This window comes from Ptychodera flava, chromosome 6 (genome assembly GCF_041260155.1).
Source record: "Ptychodera flava strain L36383 chromosome 6, AS_Pfla_20210202, whole genome shotgun sequence".
Taxonomy (NCBI): domain Eukaryota; kingdom Metazoa; phylum Hemichordata; class Enteropneusta; family Ptychoderidae; genus Ptychodera; species Ptychodera flava.
Genome location: NC_091933.1, coordinates 11,649,268 through 11,670,890, shown reverse-complemented (window position 1 = coordinate 11,670,890; position 21,623 = coordinate 11,649,268). Strand labels below are relative to the sequence as shown.

Genomic DNA, 21,623 nt, shown 5'->3' with positions numbered 1-21,623 from the left:
GGTCATCATTTTTTCGCGAAAAATGCAGGGGGGGTCATCATTTTTTTGAACACCGGCGACAAGATTTTGCCGCCCCCCCCCCGCGGCCGTAAAAACTGAACGGTCCCTAAGTTAAAAAGTCAATTACTTTTTTTAAGAAAGTCATACCGTTGCCTGTGAAAATCGAGGACACTGTGAAAAATCAGATAAGCGGTCTAATTGCCGCGATGGCCCGGTGTGAAGGCCCGCCGTGGCGAGGCCGGGCGACGAGGTGAACGGTACTCGTTCACACCGCCCGCCGCCAGATTAGTGAAGCATTGTGGGTAAGTCACGCAAGGTCATGTCACTCAAGCTCGGCTATTTGTGACCTCTTTGTGCACACCAGATATTCAGAGGCATTGGACAAGCTAGTTGTATAAACGCAAAACCGTGATCATTGCTTCGTGTTATTGGCATCTAAAAGTTTATTGATATCATTACGTACGAGACTCATTATAATACAAACTGTAGAAAGCACGAGAGAAAATAGCCTATTAGGGCCTATTTGTTAGGCCTTACATACGAACTAGATGGATAAGCTTATTCAGTGACACAATAACATTAACAATCAGCGAGGTAGAAAACTTTAATAATTAATAGACTGACAGCGTGTCCTCAGTTTCGTAATATTAGACTTCTCTATAGATTCCAAATCAACTTGGAAATCTATTTAAATACCGAGAAGACCGTTATACGGTGAAAATCATTTCCTGCATTTCTTGATGCCATATCTGCCCATAGCTATTCTCTTCGTCTACTGTAAAACCATAGGATCCAGGACCTCAGAGTGTAGGATAAACTAACACACAAGCGAATACCATGAAAAATCGAAAGTAAAGAAAGAAGTAAAATGGAAAAATGCCAAATAAATGTAAACAGACTGACAGAAAAGAAGGAAAGAGGAGGACCATTTCATAGCAAGGTGCCCCTGTCGATAAGAAGTCTTACAATTTCTGTCATTACATATTGTCATAATATTTGTTTTTCAGTCAATCGGTTTTATTTTGTTAGCTTACGCGTTTGTTATTCAGCCTGAGGATCCACACCGTATAACACGTTCATTTTGCAAAATTTAATGACAATTAGAGGTTTCTCGAGGATATCGGCACATCTATTGTGAAGGCAATATATATCTTGACCGTTTCCCTTCCTTGGATCACAGACTCCGGGCTGCTCCGGGTTACAGATGACGTCGTGGACCCATGATCCTGATCTAGAACACATATACACGCCCTCTACAGCACTTAGCGTCAACACTTTTGTTTTTTGTTTTGTGGTGTGTGATTGGCTAGTTTTTAAATAATAGTACTGTCTATGTTTAAATCCATACAATTACGGTGTGTTGTCATTTGTTTCGCCATATTTCTGAAACTGCATCTGCTTTACGTAATTTCCCTGACGATCTTGTCAGGGAAAGACAATGTCAACAAGACGAGTACCACCATTGTACGTGATTTGATTATGTGATTCATCTGTTTCATGGTTATCAGTTTCATACCAATAATATAATGAGCATGTAAATGGCGTTATAGTGTTATATATATATATATATATATATATATATATATATATATATATATATATATATATATATATATATATAACAAAATGTGAAAATAGAGTAAGTCGAAACTCCTTTATTGGTAGCATTAGAGATGGTGGTTTAGGTATGATTGACCTTTTTGCAATGTATAAAGCCTTTAAAATATCTTTGGTTCAGAGATATATTTCTGCAGAAATACATCATCCATGGAAATCAGCTGTAAATTTTTTTTTGAATTCAATTGGTGGGCAACTGATTTTTAGATGCAATTACAAGCTTGATCGCCTTCCAGTTAAACTTCCAAGTTTTTACAGAGAAATGTTGCATTGTTGGAGTGAAGTTAATCCCTGTAATCATTATCCCATTTCACAACAGATAATCTGGAATAATGCTGATATACTTGTCAACAATAAGTCTGTCTTTATCAACTTCTTTTTTAAGAAAGGCATTTTATTCGTTGCTGATATTTTTAATGAGAACAATACTCTTAAAACTTGGGACGATTTGTCTGACATTGGGTGCAACATTAGTCTTTTCCTTCGATGGCAAGTCTTATTACATGCAATGCCACATTTGTGGAACTCTCAAAGTCCAGAAGTGGTTAGACCTGAACTACCAATCTGTTTTGTAGAAGACAATATGATCATCCCTTTAAAATCTTGTAATGTAAAGACCATAAGGAAACAAATTACATGTAATTACTTTATTCCTCCTAAATGTAAATTGTATTTTTCTCAATTTCTCGATATAAGTGAAGAGGAGTGGAGTGCTATCTTTGAACTACCATTTAAAGTAACTAAAGAAACTAAACTGCAAGAGTTTCAGTGGAAGATTACCCACAACATCCTTTACACTAATTTTGTTCTTTTTCGTATGGATCCTCCAAGAGTAAATAGCAATCAGTGTACTTTCTGTAAAAAAGCTGATGAAACAATCGTTCATCTTTTTGTGGAATGTGAATTTTCACAGAGTATTTGAAATAGCTTTTTGTTAAACTGGGGAAAATCTGTCAATGCACCATCTGCAATGTCAATTAAACAGATTTTGCTGGGTGATATGTCCTTTAGCATCCTGTTAAACCATTTAATAATAATTACAAAAAAGACAATTTATGACTGTAAACTGACAAAATCCCCACTTTTGAGATTGTTAAGGCGAATGTTAAAATTGCAAAAAAGATTGAATTTTATATAGCTAAGAGAAACCATTGTACAAGAAGAGCTGTGTCGAAATGGCAAAACATAGAGTTTTGAGAAAGGTTTCATTTTTTCGTCGACAACTTATGTTTCTGCTCAGCCTTGTGTGTCATGTTGCTTTTTTTGTGTTTTGACGAAATCTTGCTTGTTTCTGTCCTACTTCCTGTCAACCTTGCATTGAACTGAACATACCTGAAGTGTAAGATTAAACTTTATATTCCTTTTGAGTCTCTTGACAAATAAAAATCTATTAAATATAAAAAAACAAAATGTGTAATATCGACAGCGAAGAGTGATTAAAATAGCGGCCAATAACATAATTTCCTGCATTTGCACCGCGTCCGTTTTTTATACACTAATATATGTCGTATTGGACGCGCCGAAAACAACTATATCAAGAATAGTCCATAGCTGTTTTAGTGATTTTTCAAATATCGCAAAGGAGAAAAGAAGTTTAACCTTATGAAACAACAAAACGATCTTATGATGATATTCATATTTCATAATTATGATATCAATATAATATTAGCAATGGTCACTGTCTGTCTCTCGAAGGGCCGTTCAGATTAAAGTGACAGGGGTATTTTTTTTTATTTTTTGACCAAGTTTCTCAACTGGCCACTACAAACATTGGTCAGATACGTAAAGCTGTCGCACTCTTTTCACGACATAAAGCCCCAACAGCTGCTAATGTGCAATTAACCGGTCTCAGAATATCCCCAGTTTTCTAAGAGTTTTCTTTAAATATGGCCGATTTTAGACTGAAAAAGTGTATAACACTGTCATAGGTGTCAAACGTTTTGACAGCATTTTAGATTTCCCGCCATTTTCAAGAACTAATCATGTGACAAAGAAAATAAATCTAACAACAACAAAATGTTTGCCATCGTGTGTTGTGCATTCAAGTAATGGCATCATTTTATAATCACGATGTGTATAGGGGCACCATTTTATGAGTGCGGTACCGGTTTATTATTGAGCCTCTAAAATGCGTAGGCATGGTCCAAATCAGCGAGCAGTGATACTTCTATACATGTCTTTCACTTAGCAGATTTACACGAACCAACTTTGGTTTGAAAATAAATCATGAAAATAATGCATAAAATTCGCAGCTATAGGGGCTTTAACTCAACCCTTTAGTGGCTATAGGGGCTTTAACTCAACCCTTTAGTGGCTATCTAAACCACGGTATCATGTAAGACGAGCCATTGTCGCGGCTTTGGATCGTCACTTATAAATCTATTGCAAGGCTCTTCAAGACACTATTTCAGCAAAAATGCACCAGACAATTTAAGAAAAGTTGTAAAAATGGAAAACCTATTATTTTCAGTAAGTTGACAACAAGGAAGCGTCTTCGGGAAAAAATTATGCCTATCGGGATGGCATAAACACACTTGAAAGAGTTCATTATCTATCAATAACTCAGTGGAAAATCTTTCAAAATATGACCAACGGTTCTTTACTGAAAACGAGAGACAACTCATGGACATATCGAGCAAAATATCTCTAAACACAGCCTGGTAAAAGTAAAGATCGAGGCAGCTGAACTATGCCACAATAATACAAATTAAAAGTTGAAAGTAATTTAGGAAATCGGTCCGAAACAATTAAGTATTGATAAAGACTATGAGCAATGGCAACAAACAAGAACTGAAAAATGAAAATCCTTCAGAAGGGAGACACAAAGCAGGGATAATGATATTGAATTACTAAATAAGATTCGCACGAAAAACTGAAACAGATACAAGCAACCTTCTTGGAACAAAGTTGTTTGATTTGATGATCAAGATACAGTATTAAGCTTAGATATGGAAATGTGTGACTTTTCATGTAATACAGTTTGCACTCTCCGTCTGTCTATCTGTCTGCCTGTCTCTGTCTGTCTGTCTCTGTCTCCCTTTCTGTCTGTCTGTCTGTCTGTCTGTCTGTCTCTCTCTCTCTCTCTCTCTCTCTCTCTCTCTCTCTCTCTCTCTCTCTCTCTCTCTCTCTCTCTCTCTCTCTCTCTCTCTCTCTCTCTCTCTCTCTCTCTCTCTCTCTCTCTCTCCCCGAAAATATCGTTACCAGTACAGTGCAAAGTACTGCATTTTCGATCATTATCCAAAACCATTTGTGGACAGATATGATCTATGATCTTGATTCGACTGCGATGTACACTATGAACATTTTTGGGTTGTAACTAAGAGTGATACAATATTGGCAGTCTCCAGATGCTTAAAGTAATACTTGATAGTACTGCTTGCATAGTTGCTTGCATAGTTGTATTTGATGAGTGTGATTGATAACCAGCAGAAACAGATAGCTGCTTTCAGCGTCAGAAAGCCATAGAGGCAGAACAGCCTTGTTTTGTACACCCGTAGTTTTAGGCCTCGGCCTTGTTGATTGATTTAAGTCAGAAAACGGTGACCATGATTGTTAATGTGACCACCCTTGTGTAGGTAATTTTCAAAATTGCCCCGGCCCCACTTTCAACACTTGTTTCACGAGCTGATCCCATTTCCAAAACATTGCCCCCGATAGTTCAAATGACCTATCCTCAATGTCTTAGCCATGTCTGTCTGACTGTCTGTCTGACTCTGTCTGCCTGCGTGTGTTTTGTCAGAGGATCTTTGTATGTCCCCTAGTGTTGGGCTGTGGCTAACTCTATCCCCTTCAGGGTGTCTGGCTATGGATCATTCTTTTTATCACTCTTTTGTGTGTGCTTTTTTTTCATGGAAGTGTCCCTTGGTGTTTCCATATTGTCCGTCTCTCATTATCTGACTATACATTACTCTGTGCACTTCTCTAAATTCATCCGCAGGTTACCACCACCCGTCTCCAAGTGGCCAGCCAAGCATGATCCTATGGAACGCAATATTTACACTCCCATGACCAGATGAATAATACACTCACGTTTAGGCGCATTTGTCATTAACAGACACTGCGGCAAAAATGACGGTTTTGGCAAATGAGGAGTTTTAATAGAAGTCATTTAAAGTTTTCACTGATTCACAAAAAAAAACTACATTTTGACCAAGATATATACAAATAAAATAATCAAGATAAACTGTACACTCTTAACAGTAATATGTACATGTGAACAGTGCCGTAAAAGAAGGACTTTAATTACTTTGTAAATCATGAGTTGTATATCGATGTATGTATAAGCTGTAAATTGTGAGAGTTGTACATTGTCGATTTACTGTGAACCTTGTTGGCATATGGAAACAATTACGAATGGCAAAAGACGTGTAAAAACGTAATTTCAGTTCTGATATTTGTTACAGTTATATTTTGTGCACGAAAATAAGATGTCAATATGATTGATTAATTCACTTGTCTTTTTCGCACTTGCCTTTCAGAAATATTATTTTTATAAGTTCTGAGAATTTTTATATCTTTAAAAGTTACATAAATGTTTCCTGGCGCTCTTCGAATCTATTGTCCTAATCGCTGCAAGTAGTTAAATGTTCGAATAATAGTTTAGCTCAACAATGAAATGTTTTTATGATCCTGCTTTTGTTACTCTTCTTGCAAAGTTCTGGGTTAAAACGTGATAATGTTAGTTTGGCAAATTTGTAATATCCCTCACGTTAAATATTTCGATTTGAACAATGAGGAGGCTGTAAAGATTTATCACAAGTTGATATGCTTCTTTCTACTTTCCTCGCCGTTTCAGGGAAATGTTCCAAAATAAATGGTCGTACTACTGTAAACCTATGGTGCATTGTTTTTTTTAATTATTATTCGCCGACAGTTGAATGGAAAAGAGCGATGTAAATATATGCAAAAGCTAATCATGACGCTGTCGCGACGCCTCGTCCCTAGGTGCTCCTTGTTCGATATTTGATAAATGTCGACAGGAGGTTGTCTCGGATCTCCTTTATCTCGCGATATTCTTCGTGCCCTTCGCCGTAACTCACTTTAGCCATTTCAACGGCCTCGTTGTAATAGGCAATGCCGGTATCCACATCTTTTATGGCGCAGTAGAGAAACGCCAGCTCTTTCAAAGATTGCACAATGTCCGGATGGGCCGCGCTTTCCCCGAACAGAAGCCGTTTCATGATCAGAGATTCTTTGTGGTACAGTATCGCCTTGGCGTGTTGACCGAGGTGAGTTTGTACCAGCCCCATGCTATGAAGGGATAGAGAAACATCGGGATGGACAGCGCCGTAGGGCAAAATGTGACTATACATGCCCAGAGCAGCCTCCATAAATTTCAAGGCATCGATGTACTCCCCTCTCTTGTCGAGAACGCTGCCTATGTTATGCATGGCGCGAGCTACTTCGGGGTTAGGTGTCTCAGAGCCGTACAACTTCACTTTCATTTCCAGGGCCTGTCTGTAGTATTGTTCAGCTTTCTTGTAGTTTTTCAACGAGTCGTACGCGTTTCCCAGATTATTGAAAGACCAAGCGACATCTCTGTGGGCCACGCTTTCTCCATATATTTCTCTCTTCATTGCGAGTGCTTCTTCGTGATACAAGACTGCCTTCTCCGCATCACCCAAGGCATCCCACGCGTTGCCAAGGTTACTCAGGGACGCGGCAACATCGTGATGTACTGGACGCGGTTTTCCGAAGATCCGTCGGTACATGTCTAGGGCTTCGTCGAGATAGGATATGGTTTTCCTATACTCTCCAAGAGTTCCCCAAGCGGAACCGAGGTTTACCAGAGAAGACGCTATGTGAGCATGGGCTGTCTTCTCGCCGAACACTTTTCGGCACATTTTCAGCGCTCTCTCGTGATAGCTAATTGAGTTGTGACTGTCTCCCAGAGCAAAAGCAGCATTACCTAAGTCACTGAGTGTTTTCGCGATGTTCACGTTCACTGCGTCTATGCCATAGAGACGAGTAAACACACTAAGAGCTTTCTCGTGGTAGATTATCGCTTTCTTGTAGTCCCCCAGCGAGTCCCAGGAATTCCCCATGTCGGCGTAGGTGGAGGCTATAGAGGGATGCGGATAGTCGTCACCGTACACTTTCTTGTACTCGTCATGTGCTTGTTCGTAGTAGCTGATTGCATCCTTATGTTCGCCCAACGAATCCCATACTTTACCGATGAGGCCCCGAGTTTTCGCAACGCGGGAGTTCGGAATCTCTTTTCCGAAGACATACTCGTAGAGATTCAGGGCACGCGCGAAGTGGGTGACGGCTTCTTTGAAGTCACCGCTTGCACGGTGACACTCGCCGATATGACTCATGCAGTCGGATATCTGGATGAGCGACACTTCACTGGTGCTGTTGCTGTACATATCCAACGCCATCGAGTGGAAATCCTTGGCTTTATCAATGTCAGCGAATGCTTGCCACATACATCCGAGGTGATCTAAGGACACGGCTACTTCGGGGTGGGCAACCTGGTTGCCATGGATCCTGCGGAAGATGTGGATTGATTCGTCGTGACACGCAAGGGCCTTGTGTAGGGCATTCAGACTGCGATAGGCGTTCCCGAGGAAGTTTAAGGTTATGGCCAGCTCAGGGTCTTCTTTATTTCCACCCGACAATTTTATCAGGATCTCGAGGGCCCGCATGTGAATATCCACAGCTGAGTCAAGTTTGCCCAGGTCGGACTGGATCACACCGATTTTATTTAGTATGTCGGATATGTTTGGATGGACATGGTTCTCAGCGTACACCTCCTTCCACAGTTGTAGCGCACGTTGGAAATAAAGTAAAGTCTTCCTCGGATCGCCGAAGTGATACCACGCTACAGCAAGATTGTTCAAGAGGACAGCCAGCTCCGTAGTGGCTTTTGGTTGTCTACTGCCCTCAAACAGAGCTAGGATAGAATTTTCCGCTTGTGTCAGCAGTACCTTCAGTCCTCCGAAGCTACTAAGCCTCGCTTGCAACAGTCTCTGTGGGTCTTTGTCATCCTCTCGTGTAGTTATTTGTAACGTTTTGTTACTTCGTGGAGTAGTGTCAGATGATTTGTCTTCCAGTTTTTCCTTCGGAATGATGGACCTCGGCGAGTCCTTCTTGCCAATGGCGTTGTAATTGAACGTGGCATCTTTCAAGATTCGAGAGCGAGGGGAGACGTTCTTTTTGTGAGGCCTGCGAACGACGACGTCCTTGGCCGTCTCGGAACTTTTGTCGTCTGTTAGACCGCTGTCGGGTTTCTCATCAGTTTTGTTCAGTTTACCCGTCTTAAATATGACACAAATGACATTAACTAAATTTGTGTGATCTTCCGTGTTCCCTCTGAGAAGTTCTCGCAAGCAAACCTCCGCTTCGACGAACTGCTTCAAGCGCAGGTGGATTTCAGCCCGCGTCTTCAGTGAGTTGTCGAAGAGCGGGTTGCCCATGAGGGCTCTCCGGTCGACGTTTTCGTCGGAGACCGAAAACAGAGTGCGCTGCACGGCGTCGCAGAGCGGTAACATGACGTTGTAGAAATTGAACAAAGTCGCGACATCGGTGAAGCTGTCGTACACCTTCGACTTCTCCCGGGCCTTCTCCGCGTTGTGGAGCTGGACGTGGTGACGCAAACGCCTTTCCAAGATGAAAGAAATGACGACATGGAGGTTGCTCATGGCATCTGCCGACAAGATTCGCTTTCGACGTAAGTCGTCGACCGCTTCCCACGGACTGCTGTACTGGGCTCCGAAGTAATCTGCGAGACCGTAGACAATTCGGAGAAAGGCGTGCAGATCTTTACCGACAGTGTACCTCTTCTTGTCTCCCTCTATACCCATGGTGAACTTCGTGACCAATGGGATGAGGATGGAGCGCGCCCTCTCTGATCCAATTGTAGGGAAAGTCAGAGTGTTCAAGCTTTCGAGTTCTGTTTTAATTGTTGTTCTCGACGATTCCAGTAAAATCGACTTCCTGCACCGGTAGTCGATTTCAAGTGACTGGTCGCCGCATACGAAGCAAGCATGTCCGAGACTGTCGGCCAAAGCCTGGCCTTCCTTGTCGCTTGAAAGTTCGGCTAGCAGTATAGCCATTCCCTCCGGTGTCTTAATCAGTTCTATCGCCGGTTTCTTCCCAATGGCTTCCCTGCCCAGCGGAGTCCGAGAAGCCCATGGTAAATGTCTATCAAAGCTAATCCCCCGGGGTGTGGTTGTGTCAAAGTACCAATCCCCATGCGGACTCATGAGATCGTTAAGCGATTTTATTCCTATCCAGTGTAGCGGTGTCTCTTCTAAGGACAGGATTTTTATGTACATATAAGCTGTCAACATACGGAAGTATTTCTTGCACACAGCAGAATCATCTTCTACCAGAATGGCGAACTCAATTTCTGAATACGGGGTTATTTCTTGTTTAGCAATTGCTCCTAGTCCTAGCACGGCATATGTGCAAGGAGGTTCACCTAGTCCTTCCATGCACTCTTCGACAAAAGCTTGCAAGATATTGCCCATTTTCTCAGCAATGTTCTGATACAGGCACCGTGTGGCCCTCACTCGCTTTGTTTTCTGCAGATTCTGCCATTCGTCGTCCCCGCCCGCTGTTGAAGGGTCACAGTTGTTTTTCAGGTCGTCGAGTTCCCTCTCGCAATCTCTCCGCAGTCGGTCGAGCAACGTAAGGTGGCGCTGCTCTGTTTCCTGAGATAGTCCCTTGGTGGCAGTCCTGTTTTGGGTAACGCCCGCCAAAAAGGCGGCCTCCACCCCTCTCAAGCGTTTCTCGACGTTCTCTGTACTAGATGCAATCTCCTTGTATTTTCTTAGCCTGAGACTTGCCGCATTGTAAAGAGCAGAGGCTTTGATAAAGTCCCAGCAAGCTTTTGTCACTTTCCCCCTTTCTAAGTAGACTCGCCCCAGTGACATGAAAAGATTAGTTTCTTTCTTGAGGTAGGCTAGATGAATCTCAAAGTGGGGCCTTTCTTGATCCTCCTTCAATATTCTTTCTTCTTCTGCTTGCCTGTGTTCCTTGAGCTCGGCTGCTATTGCGGTTTCAATGTCTTTCAAAGGCAAACTGGTTTTGTCTGAAACAAGAAATGTAATGTAAATTAAATATGTCTATTGTATATGTATGTATATATATATATATATATATATATATATATATATATATATATATATATATATATATATATGTTGATAGCAAGATTTCTAGAACTAGAGTTTCACATAAGTTGCTATCAACAGAGAGAGAGAGAGAGAGAGAGAGAGAGAGAGAGAGAGAGAGAGAGAGAGAGAGAGAGAGAGAGAGAGAGAGAGAGAGATCCGTTGATAGCGAGTGCGTTTTGGATATCTTGTTTACTTTATGTCTTTTTTTAATTGTATACAGATGTCCTCGTGGGAAATTACAAAGGTCGATGCTAAAAGCAAAGCGTTATAAATAAGACAATTTACTTCAAGTACAAAGTAATAATATCTGTAATATATTACTTTGATTGTATTTGAAGTAATTTTTTCATACATACATACATACATACATACATACATATATATATATATATATATATATATATATATATATATATATATATATATATATATGAACTGGCGTACGTGTTTAAATTGCAGCAAACTTAATCTATACCCATCGTAATACCTATGTGTATATGTGTATTACAAACTGATCAACTGTCATGCAACACGTTATTTTGAAATTCGTGGGGTTTTTTTCATGAACATCCTGTAAATTATGAAAAAGTATGCCCCAGGCGTTTACGTGATGCCATGGCAACAGAAACACAACTCAAAGACAACGTTAGTTCGTACGGCGCGCAGAGCGGTGGTTACTAACGACAACGGCTGTAATACAAGCCCGTTGTGTCCAATTTGTAGTGATGACCTTTTTATATCAGTCTTTTGACGTTTTTTTATGACGCAATGAAAGATTTATCTATTCGGAATTGAATGCATTGAGAACGAGCTTCCAGCAGGCGTTCTTGCTTCTATTTATAAAGCCTCAGTTATAGAAAAGACTGCTGACGTCATACCTTTGCCGTTAAAGGTGACGACAATAAACGAATGGAAGCCGGAGAGAGTGTAACTTATATTCACTGCACTATATCACAATTATGAATCTCCCCGAAGTCGGAAAATGATATTTATCTGTCCGCTGGAGAAATATTTCAGGTTGTTATAGCACTGCCTATTATAAAATTCATTTGCAAGTGTCCTGTGAAGAAATTCTATTAATTAATTGTTTTCTGTATTCGTGAGATATTTAATGAAATTTAGTACACCCTATTATTTATTCACGAGGCCACTTAGTTGAGTATTCAGCCATGTGCGTCTTCATCACTTCATTTTAAATTTTGTTCTGTAAAATATTTCTTCTCTATAATTAGTCAGTCAAAAGTGCCTTATTACATCTTTTTGTAACAATTTGACAACGGGGATGTCACAGACTTACGTCACTCCAACCAAGTGTTTGTTTTTATTCAGATCTGTAAACTACCAACCGGTCTGTATGACTTACTGCAAAAGCTTGACTGACTTATTCTTCGATAGATAATGTATATTTTTTTCTTGAAGTCAGCAAGCCTTAGCTCCTCTTTCAGAAAATGTTTCGAAAAATGTTTCAAACAAGTGCTATTCACCAGTTTAGCTTATGTTGATGAGAGCTAGCTGTATTATTACAGTTTAAACCATCAACTGAGCTGCAGTTCAACATCAAGCCATTTAATATGAAATGTCGCCTTCTCAAGCGGTTCCTCATTTATGAAATTTCGTCGAAAATGCAAATTGCGTGACTGATGTATATTTGCAGAAAAAGAGTTGACAATCGTCTTTATGTTTACTCACAAAAAGTGGCAAGTTAGCTGATCTTCACTACAACGAATTTCGTTTATGAAGTATTTTCTCATGTCACAAAGGTAGTTAAATTATACTGTTGTATTCTTTTAATGTGCGATGTTCTGTGGTGTAAATTGCTAAATAGTATTTCCCCGCCGACACAAACAAATCCACATTAAAACTTTCAATTAGAGCTACTGCAACTTTTGACACTGTATTCAGTATTTTTGTACCATGTATCAACTACAGTTTATTGGACAAGAGCATTTTGAAATACCGAGTATTTGGTTTGTCACTGCGGTGAGTCTATGTATGATGTGCATTGTTATTGTTGATAACAATAAAAAGGTGAGATACACACGCTGTTAATGTTTATTACTTGAGTATTGGGTATTTCATGCTCTGTGGAAGGTAGACCTAAAAACTATCTGTAAGTGACGCACGCAACAAAAAAGCTGAATATTGTCAATAGTTGTAGTTTACTGGGAATTACGGTTAAAGAATTTTGACAGGAAACTCAGGCCGCGAAGAAGATGTAAGGGCGACAACATTACCTTTTTTGTTTTTACTTTTCTTCTTTTTAGTTTTCATTCCTCTCAATATTGGCGGCGGTAGACGTCTATCGATGAATTTAGGTATAGCTCTTTCACTCTTGGTGTCTTTCTGGAAACCGCTGATATCTGTGTTCGAGCCGTAGTAGTCGGTCCCCCCGTAGAGCGTGTTGACGTCAGCATTGCTACCCACGGCGTCGACAGCGTTGGAAACGCTGTCTTCTGTGGCCGGTGTCCTGACGCTCATCGTTGGGCGTCGCTATGTAATGATACCTGTGGATCACTGAAGAGGTGAAAAAACAAGCATTAGTTTACAACGTAATTTAATAACAAACCTTTCTGGATTATAGCGACTATTGGTGTTTGACATTGCCACATTACTTGTTGTGCACGTAGTTACGTAAATATCAGCAAAGGTAATATACCATTATCGTGGAAGTGTCATGATATACGTAATTGATCGGAGAGTTTTCTGCATGATTGATATGTCATGGCTCTAATGCATGTTTGAAGCATTCTAAACCTGAATATCAATAACGCCTGAATGATTATAGATATTCAGGGGTAATATCGTGAACATACAATTATGCAAATCACGATAATAGGAAATTTGTCTCGAGAGGCAAAGCGATTCCATGATAGTTTTTTTTCTTAGACATTTGATCCTGGCGAGTTTTGTAATCGCTTGTCTCACTTTTTGTCGAGTTGGGGGATTTGGGGGGTTTCCACAATTTTTCGTGCACTATTTTTATAATAATCAATTTTTATACGCCATCTGATTCTGAATGCCCATGTCTCCCATTGTTCATAATCACCGGCACAAAAATAACAATACAGCATTGACTGAAAGGTCAAAGTGAAAATATGTAACTTATGAAATAACTGCTAGAAAACAATCTACGTTACTCGGGAGCATGTTGATACTATCGTATTTTGGGTCCCTGCAGCCCAAGAAAAGAGCAAAATTTCCTAAACTTGGCAACGACCCGCCACACAAGGAAAATGTTAGAAATGGGGTATTCAGAAGTTGGACAATATTTTCTTGGCCTATGCGTTTGGATTATGTAGTTTGACTGTTTTTAAACAGATCAGCACGTGCTACTGTTGTTGAATGGATATACTACAGATACTATGACAGAATAGTTTGTTGCCTGTATTCAATATGTTTAATAGCAAAAGTGCCTATTACGCAAGTGTAGGCTGTTGTATAATTGATTATAACACGCCACATGCCCATTCCGTGTCGATGTCCGCCAGAATACGTCACGTGACGATAAAATCGGTGCGTCTAGCCTCCACAGAATCGACAAAAGTGACGTCAGGGGGTATTTTATTTCCCTAGGAAATAGTTTTTCGCCAAATTTGGAAAAGTGCCCGGTCACGTGACCATACGCATAGTGTCGTCTGCAGCTTTGAAACAATGACGTGTGACTACAACGTGATGAGGGACTAGTGGCTCTCTAAAACAGCAAGATTTTCCATTCCAACAGAGTAGGAACGCCGACAAAAGTGCAACCAAGGATGTTGCTAGGTAGTAGGTATGCTGAGCATATTTCTGTGAAGAATTTTTTACTAATGTTACCGCTGTGGAGAAATCGCCGAGTAAACCTGTCATAATAGATTGTTGCAATGCACAATATCAAAGCACATTAAAAACTATAACATAAAACAACATGAGCGTGTGGCGTGTTATAAGACACCTATAACCTGGTCTTTATTCGGGCTGTAGCACCTGATCATTATCCCTCGTGGCCATACGTTTACCAGTGACACGTCGCTGTACCCCTCGGCCTACGACCTCGGGGAATAGCAATGTGTTTCTGGTAACGCAAGGCCCCGGGCCCCTTGCGGTAATAAACGGGCGCTATAGCCGTCATGACCGGTTAATATGTGTTTACTATACCATCCTTTTTACGGTTTGGACGGTTGCCGCATCACCGCACTAACTGTTGCGCTACCAATAACACCACAGAGATCAACACGAAGGACTGAGCCTATCCAAGCGAATATTCCAAAACATCATAATAACAAAAATGAAAAAAGATGGTTTTGCTCTGAATCCTAAAGACGCGTAACATTGATAAACAAAGGTCTTTCAGCAACCTGCCTTTTGATGCGGAAACATTAAGTGGTTATAGTATCGTGTTTGTCACTTATGGAAATGGTGTGGAGGTTTGTATCGGCAACATTTCATTTACGAATCGTCACCAAGCCAGGGATTGTTTCAAATGAGCACAACATTGTGACGTTGCATCGGCTATATACTCATAAAAAACTACCATATGCAGCCTTAGACTTGTGATTTTTCACAACGAATCAATCATACAGTACCCCTCCCCTCTTGTTAAAAGGTCGTCGTTGCAGGCTGTTGGATGTTACACAGTTTGTAAAAGGGGTGTACACGTAAAATCTTTTACACATAAAAACATGCATGTAAAATGCATTAACCCATAGACCCCAGAGAAACTATAGCGTCCATGATAAACCGTGCAACAAAATACCAAGTGCCAGTGAAGGGGTATTTGCGTCTCCATGACTGCAGCACCACGGGCAAGGCACCCCAGTGCACAAAGACTATTGGCCAATCATAAAGGATATTGAGAAAATCCAGACACTTACACGTAGAGGAAATTAAAGTTTCATATTTGATTACATTGACTTACTGCAGATTTTACCTCCTTTCTTTGCATTGAGAGAACGGTGTTGGAAACGTAAGATTGCTCAAATGCGAGAGGTGAGAAGGTTCAAGAGAACTGAAACCATCTACGTGACATGACGCAATACGAGAAGAGTCCATTAATGGGCTGAAATGAATGTTTTGTGTGGAGAACAACTACCATATACAACTAAATACTTGAAATAGCTTTCCTTTGTCGACAAGCAAACGCCACTGAGTCGCCTATAAACTTAAGATATCAAACCATTGAAGTGTACATGCATTTGCAACAACGGTCACACACCGCAAGGTGATATTGATTTATTAGCTTGGTAAATTTAATAACCAAACCAATCTGCGCGGTGCGAGTCTGTGACATTGAAAACATGTTTGCAAAGTTTTAACGTCTGTTTTGTCAAGTGTTGTCACGACGCCTTGCTGACTATTGTCAAGGCTAAATACCAAACTTGCCAAGAGCTGACAGAAAAACAGTCTATCAAAGACTAATCAAGTCCAAACACAAAACGTCAGTTGTTCTGTTTACTTATGTGGAAGTTCACGTCCCTTTGCCCTACAGATATTATTGATTGCATTACTGCATGGGCGTGAGAGAGAGAGAGAGAGAGAGAGAGAGAGAGAGAGAGAGAGAGAGAGAGAGAGAGAGAGAGAGAGAGAGAGAGAGAGCAAGTAATTTAAAATTGTATTGGATTACTCGAAACCGTTTATGATCTATCCACATATAAACAAGGTTGACAGATATGACTAATATGATGACATGCTTTAGGAATCATATGCATGAAAGAAAAGAAAAAAAATTAGACCTTTGATTTCTGTTGAGTTTCCAAACAAACTATCAGTGGATTATCATGGTTTGGTTCGTCTACTTATTGCCCAGCGCTCCTTTAATCCTCTCGGATTACCAGCTGAGTTAATCCGATGACTCCGTTCCGCTAAACGTAACTGTACACAGTAAAGACCACTCGACGTACAATAACTGTCAACGCGCACTGAATACAAAATTGTGTGAAAATACCACACCGGTTTTCTGCGTCTATCTTTTATGAGTCAGCAGGTTTACTCGCTGAAAAGCCTGAATCGGGTGTTTTGCTCCGCGTTATGAAATCGTCCAATCCCAAATGGCCATAAGTGATCGATCAGGGCTAATACAATGAACCGGTTTGCTATTCTTTTTTGCGAGTTCAATAAGCCGCGTAGACAATGTCTCTTTGCAAAGGTTGCCGATGAATCAGCCACGGCTATTATTTGCGAATGCACAGATTCATGGAGGAAAGATAATAACGTTGTAAAGGGAACTCGGGGCTGTGTGAGGGTCACTCGTTACCAGGAGCTTGGCTAGCAAACACATCGCGGGACAATAGTGCCGCGTTGAAAAGCCGCATAGTACTTTGTACACTTATACAGTCACGGAGAATATGGTAGGCGTCATGAGTCGAATGGTAATCTCGTTGCTGAGGAAAATTATATCTGTTTGAAGTAAATTTAGAGAGGCTTGCAATGTGTAAGAGCGGTGAATTTTACTTGCTGTAGTATTTGATAATAACATTGATATATACAAACAAGGATATTTGCCTTGCGTAAGGAAAAGGACCCTAACTCATTATCCTAAGAGCCGACACTTGAGAAAAAAATGGTACCAGCACGCGTGCGTAGACATGCACTGCATGTACACTTCAATACAGTAACATTTGTGTCTACGTCTTTGTCAGCTTACAGTGTTTCAAGTTTGAATAGAGGACAACCCACTGATTTTAGCCCCCCCCCCCTTCCTCTCTGTCTCCCTCCCTCTAGTTTCAAAGCAGGCCAGATGTTCCTCACTTTGTAGAACACACTGACTTACTTGTAAATTTATTCTGTCCTAAGTGTCACATGTTAATCCTTTGGTATCGAACGACGCACACAGCTGTGTGATTTCTGCCTACGTGTAGTTAAGTATAAGCTGTCGGTCATAAAGTTTATATGAAGTCTTGTTCACTCCCAAACTATGCTGTGCTCTGGTGAGAATTATACACACGGGTATGTGGATTTTTACGATTTTCTTGTTCCTTTTGTTATCGAAATTGGTAAATGATCGCTCCAGCCAACACTGGGGCAATTCTGGGGTCAATGGATTATTTATTCGAATGTCAAACTCTCCGGGCAACACTACATGAACTCTCAGCAGAAAGAATGTCTGTATATTTTATGCAATCCTTCAAAAGAAAAAACATGTGTCTTTCCTGTTTTATTGAAAACAAAATCTTTATGATGTTGGGCAAATAAGATTAAAGGCACCTCAGAATTTCCCGTGAACTCACGTCGACTTAGATATTTGCTGGGAGAATAATTTGAATCTTGTGAAGGAAACGTTTAACTGAAAACTTACAACAGTAATAAGGTCTGGCGAATGGTGCTACATACATACATACATACATACGTGAGCCAGAAGGACAATACTTTAATACTGAGACATAAAGTGAAACTTGCAGATATATTGGCGAGCTTTATGAAATTGTTATTATTCCTCAGATCTTTGACGGAACAATAATGTGCACGCCTCAGTGTACACCTACAAGTGATTCGTTCTCCGGGTTACAATTCGCGCTGTCAAATATGTAACCTACGATGCTCTCCACTTGCGAGCATAGTTCATTTATATTTCGAAAAATCGGTTGACATTCGCGACCAGCCATACAATGGCAATCTCCCTTGGGAGAGCATCATCAATATTCTAGACAGCCCTTGTCTATTTGTTATCAAACATGGAAAGACGAGCCACAAAAAACAAACAACAACTCGTCAACAGATCCGGCTTACACTGACATAAAGCATAGAAAATATAGGAACTATGGGTTACGTGTGTGTTATTTCTTTTCGGTGCACGCTAAAGATATTTTAGACCAATAGGTAACTCTGTCACCGCGTTTAAAACACTGAAATATCTCCACAGAAGCGTGAGAAAGCCCTCCCATTTTCTCTATTGAATTGGCTTACAACGACAATAAGGTGTTCGGAATAATAATGTATCAGTCAAGCATATCTTTCACACCGTGTAGGCATATTTAGCGCATAGGGCCAACCTTACCTTCGTTGCCCGACACAGCTCCCCCGTTGGTTTGGTACAACGTCCTAAGTACTCCTCAAAATACAACGACGTCCCCCAACATTGTGAGTTCTAGTCCGTCAGTTGTACGTAAAGCAGGGCACAAGACGTTAAAGCACGTAAACGACGCATCCAAGCGTACAAACTGGGAACTAAATAGCAACGAGAAAGAGCTTAATTTGAATGCACTCTGCGCAGTGTTGCTTCAATCAAGTCAACAATTAACGGGCGCATGCGCAGAGGGATCACTTATACAGGTATGAACACGTAGCCGCATCTAATCAGGAACGAAGTCATACGAGACGGGTTCGTATATTTCCGTAACTACCTGGAGCTTACGACTGAAATGGCGTCAAATTTTCCATTAAGCGTTCGAAGACAAACTCTGAAAGACCCGACATACTGCAGCTATTTGGTGGCGAGGTGAAGACAATGGGCTTAGTTCATCGAAAAAATTTAACCGTACCGATATTTGCATTGATATGTGAGATTAAAGGGGTCAGCAGAGGTCAACACAGCGATATGTAACGATAACACACAGCTTGCATGGTTTAACGCCGAGGAAATATTGAAGTGCTTTTTCTTCAAAACAATTAATAAACCAGTAGCTTTTCAGTAGTAATCGCACGCTTCAGCAAGCATCGTTTCCGTTGTGGACTGTTTGGATTTAGTCAAACATGCTGTTGGCATGTTGACATGGTTACTAAGGAGTTGTGACTTTGAGTGGTTACGCTGGTCGGCAAACACTCCCAGATTGACCTGTCGGAGTAGATTGTCTAGGTCTGCTTCGCAGCATTACGTCACTGCGCTGAGCAAACTTGATAAGCCTTGCGGTAATGTAAAACTGTTTGTTTTCGACAGATCTCTGTTGGTCTGGAGCATTTTCACCGTTGTGTGAATTGACGGGATTCGTTCGCATGGGTTCATTCAGTGTCAACTCATTGCATACAGTTAACACCGTCGACAGATTCAAACTGACAGAATGCAATCCACAGAGTGACAATCGACGACGACATGCATACCTGCGTAATTCTTCTCTACATGTATTATGGAAAACACAAATACTCAAGGTCCCGGATTTCCCCGTTCCTTGTTTCTGTTGTTGCAATACTCCCTCTAGCCCTACCTCTCTGGTAACTCAATGGTCACTAGCAATCCTTACAAATGTCCCTCCATGCTTGTCCTACAATTTATCGGTATCACTGTTCGCCATCTCTCCCTTTCAATGCCTCACCCTCTCCCTCTCTCCCTCCCTCCCTCTCTCATACATACATACATACATACATACATACATACATACATACATACATACATACATACATACATACATACATACATACATGTTCATCGGGATGTATGCGCGTGCTATCACAAGAGGAAAGACTGACAGACAAAGTGAAAAAGGCGTCTTTTTCAATTATTGTCCCTCTTGCATACCCGCTTTCTATTCTCCTCTCATTCTGTCCAGCCGGTAATTGATATATCTTCCCTAGCATGTTTACATGCCTGGCTGAGCGTACGTTATAGAAATGTTAACTAATAGTAAAATTCGATCTTTAAAATGTTTTAACAGGCTTACTCTGTCATTATCGATCCACTCTCTTAATCCGCAGTGTTCCCATTTTTTATTTCTATTTAACCATTGTACTTTACCTGATGGAATTAAAGGGGTTGTAATTACTAAGATTGAAGGTCAAACAATCTATAAAGAGACTACATAACTACACTGTAAAAATAGCGGACGCTAGACGCGTCTTTACGCGTTCAAAATGTACATGTCGGTGTTCAAATTTGAACGGCTAGTGTTCATATTGTTAACACTAGTGTTCATATTATTAACAATGATGTTCTAAACCTAAACACGTAGTGTTAAAAACTATCTCCTTCAAGTGTTCAAAAACTCAGCATCACAGAAATTTTACAATACTGTGAAACAATTAACAATCTTTTGTGTTTTTTACTTTACAATGGCTATATTAACTTTACTACTGCCTCGCTGTCCGGCATACGTACACGGATTTCGGTGTAACGAATTTCACAATAAGTGGAAATATTTCCGGTCTACAATTGCTGAAAGCATGTTTTTTCTAAAAAAGGAAGTATCAAAAATAATTTTACACGTTTATTACGGGTTGAAATTTTGAAATTTTGAAAAGAAAATCAGAAAACCACCATGAACGTTTTAATTTTAACATCGGCGTGCAAGAGGCGTTCTACTTCTTAACACTTGGTGTTCAAGTTTGGTGCCTTTTCTTATCCCATGATGCATCAAAACGGAAGTTGCGACATTTTTCTTGTAAGCGCACGCTGAATTCGTGATCGTGCGAAAGCAAGACCAGAAAGGGTAAGTTTTCTCTCCAAAATATTAAAAGGTATTGGATTTTGAAGCATCTGTATTATTATCCTTCGAAATTAATTGTATTGTACTTTTAAAAAGCTTAACTACGTGAAGAAACCTTTATTTCTTTCAGTGGCTAGTGGACCATACACTAGCTGTGAATACGCAGCAGTGTTTTGGGCTATGGGGTATCGATCGCACTCGGGTCAAGGGTCATCACTGAAGCGATGACCCTTGACCCGAGTGCGATCGATATGCCACATTACCGCTGCGTAATCACAGCTAACACATGTCTTTTAGTAACCACAATCGCATGTAAATTTAAAACTTTAGTTAAACATCGAAGAATATTGTTTTAGCATATGAGAGTTGGCTTTGCTTTTACTTTTCATCAGTTGATGACACGAAGAAGCCAATATTTTGTAACGTTGACGAAAAGAGGCACTGTATACAAAAGTCACCCCTTTTCCTTGACCAAATAAGGCCAAATTGTCTTTCATTTGAAGTCTCATGTCGCCATATTATCTATTGTTGCATTATTTTCAGGATGTGAAAAGTT

At 40.4% G+C, this 21,623-nt stretch overlaps 1 protein-coding gene across 1 annotated transcript; it reads right to left on the bottom strand.

Annotated features, from left to right (window-relative positions):
- Positions 1–5,686: 5,686 nt before the first annotated feature.
- LOC139134832 (uncharacterized) lies at positions 5,687–18,949 on the bottom strand. The gene is made up of 3 exons (XM_070701894.1): positions 18,709–18,949; positions 12,974–13,253; positions 5,687–10,654 (listed from the first exon to the last, which is right to left on the bottom strand). The coding sequence occupies exons 2-3, from the start codon at positions 13,215–13,217 to the stop codon at positions 6,558–6,560; spliced, it is 4,341 nt and encodes a 1,446-aa protein (XP_070557995.1). The 5' UTR covers positions 13,218–13,253; positions 18,709–18,949; the 3' UTR covers positions 5,687–6,557.
- Positions 18,950–21,623: the final 2,674 nt, after the last annotated feature.

What these genes read in the sequence shown, in the direction of transcription:
- LOC139134832 (XM_070701894.1), bottom strand. Translation starts at nt 13,217, where the DNA reads ATGAGCGTCAGGACACCGGCCACAGAAGACAGCGTTTCCAACGCTGTC. An exon ending in GAAAAGTAAAAACAAAAAAG is followed by an intron (nt 10,655 to 12,973) that starts GTAATGTTGTCG and finishes TTCTTGTTTCAG; the next exon opens with ACAAAACCAGTTTGCCTTTG.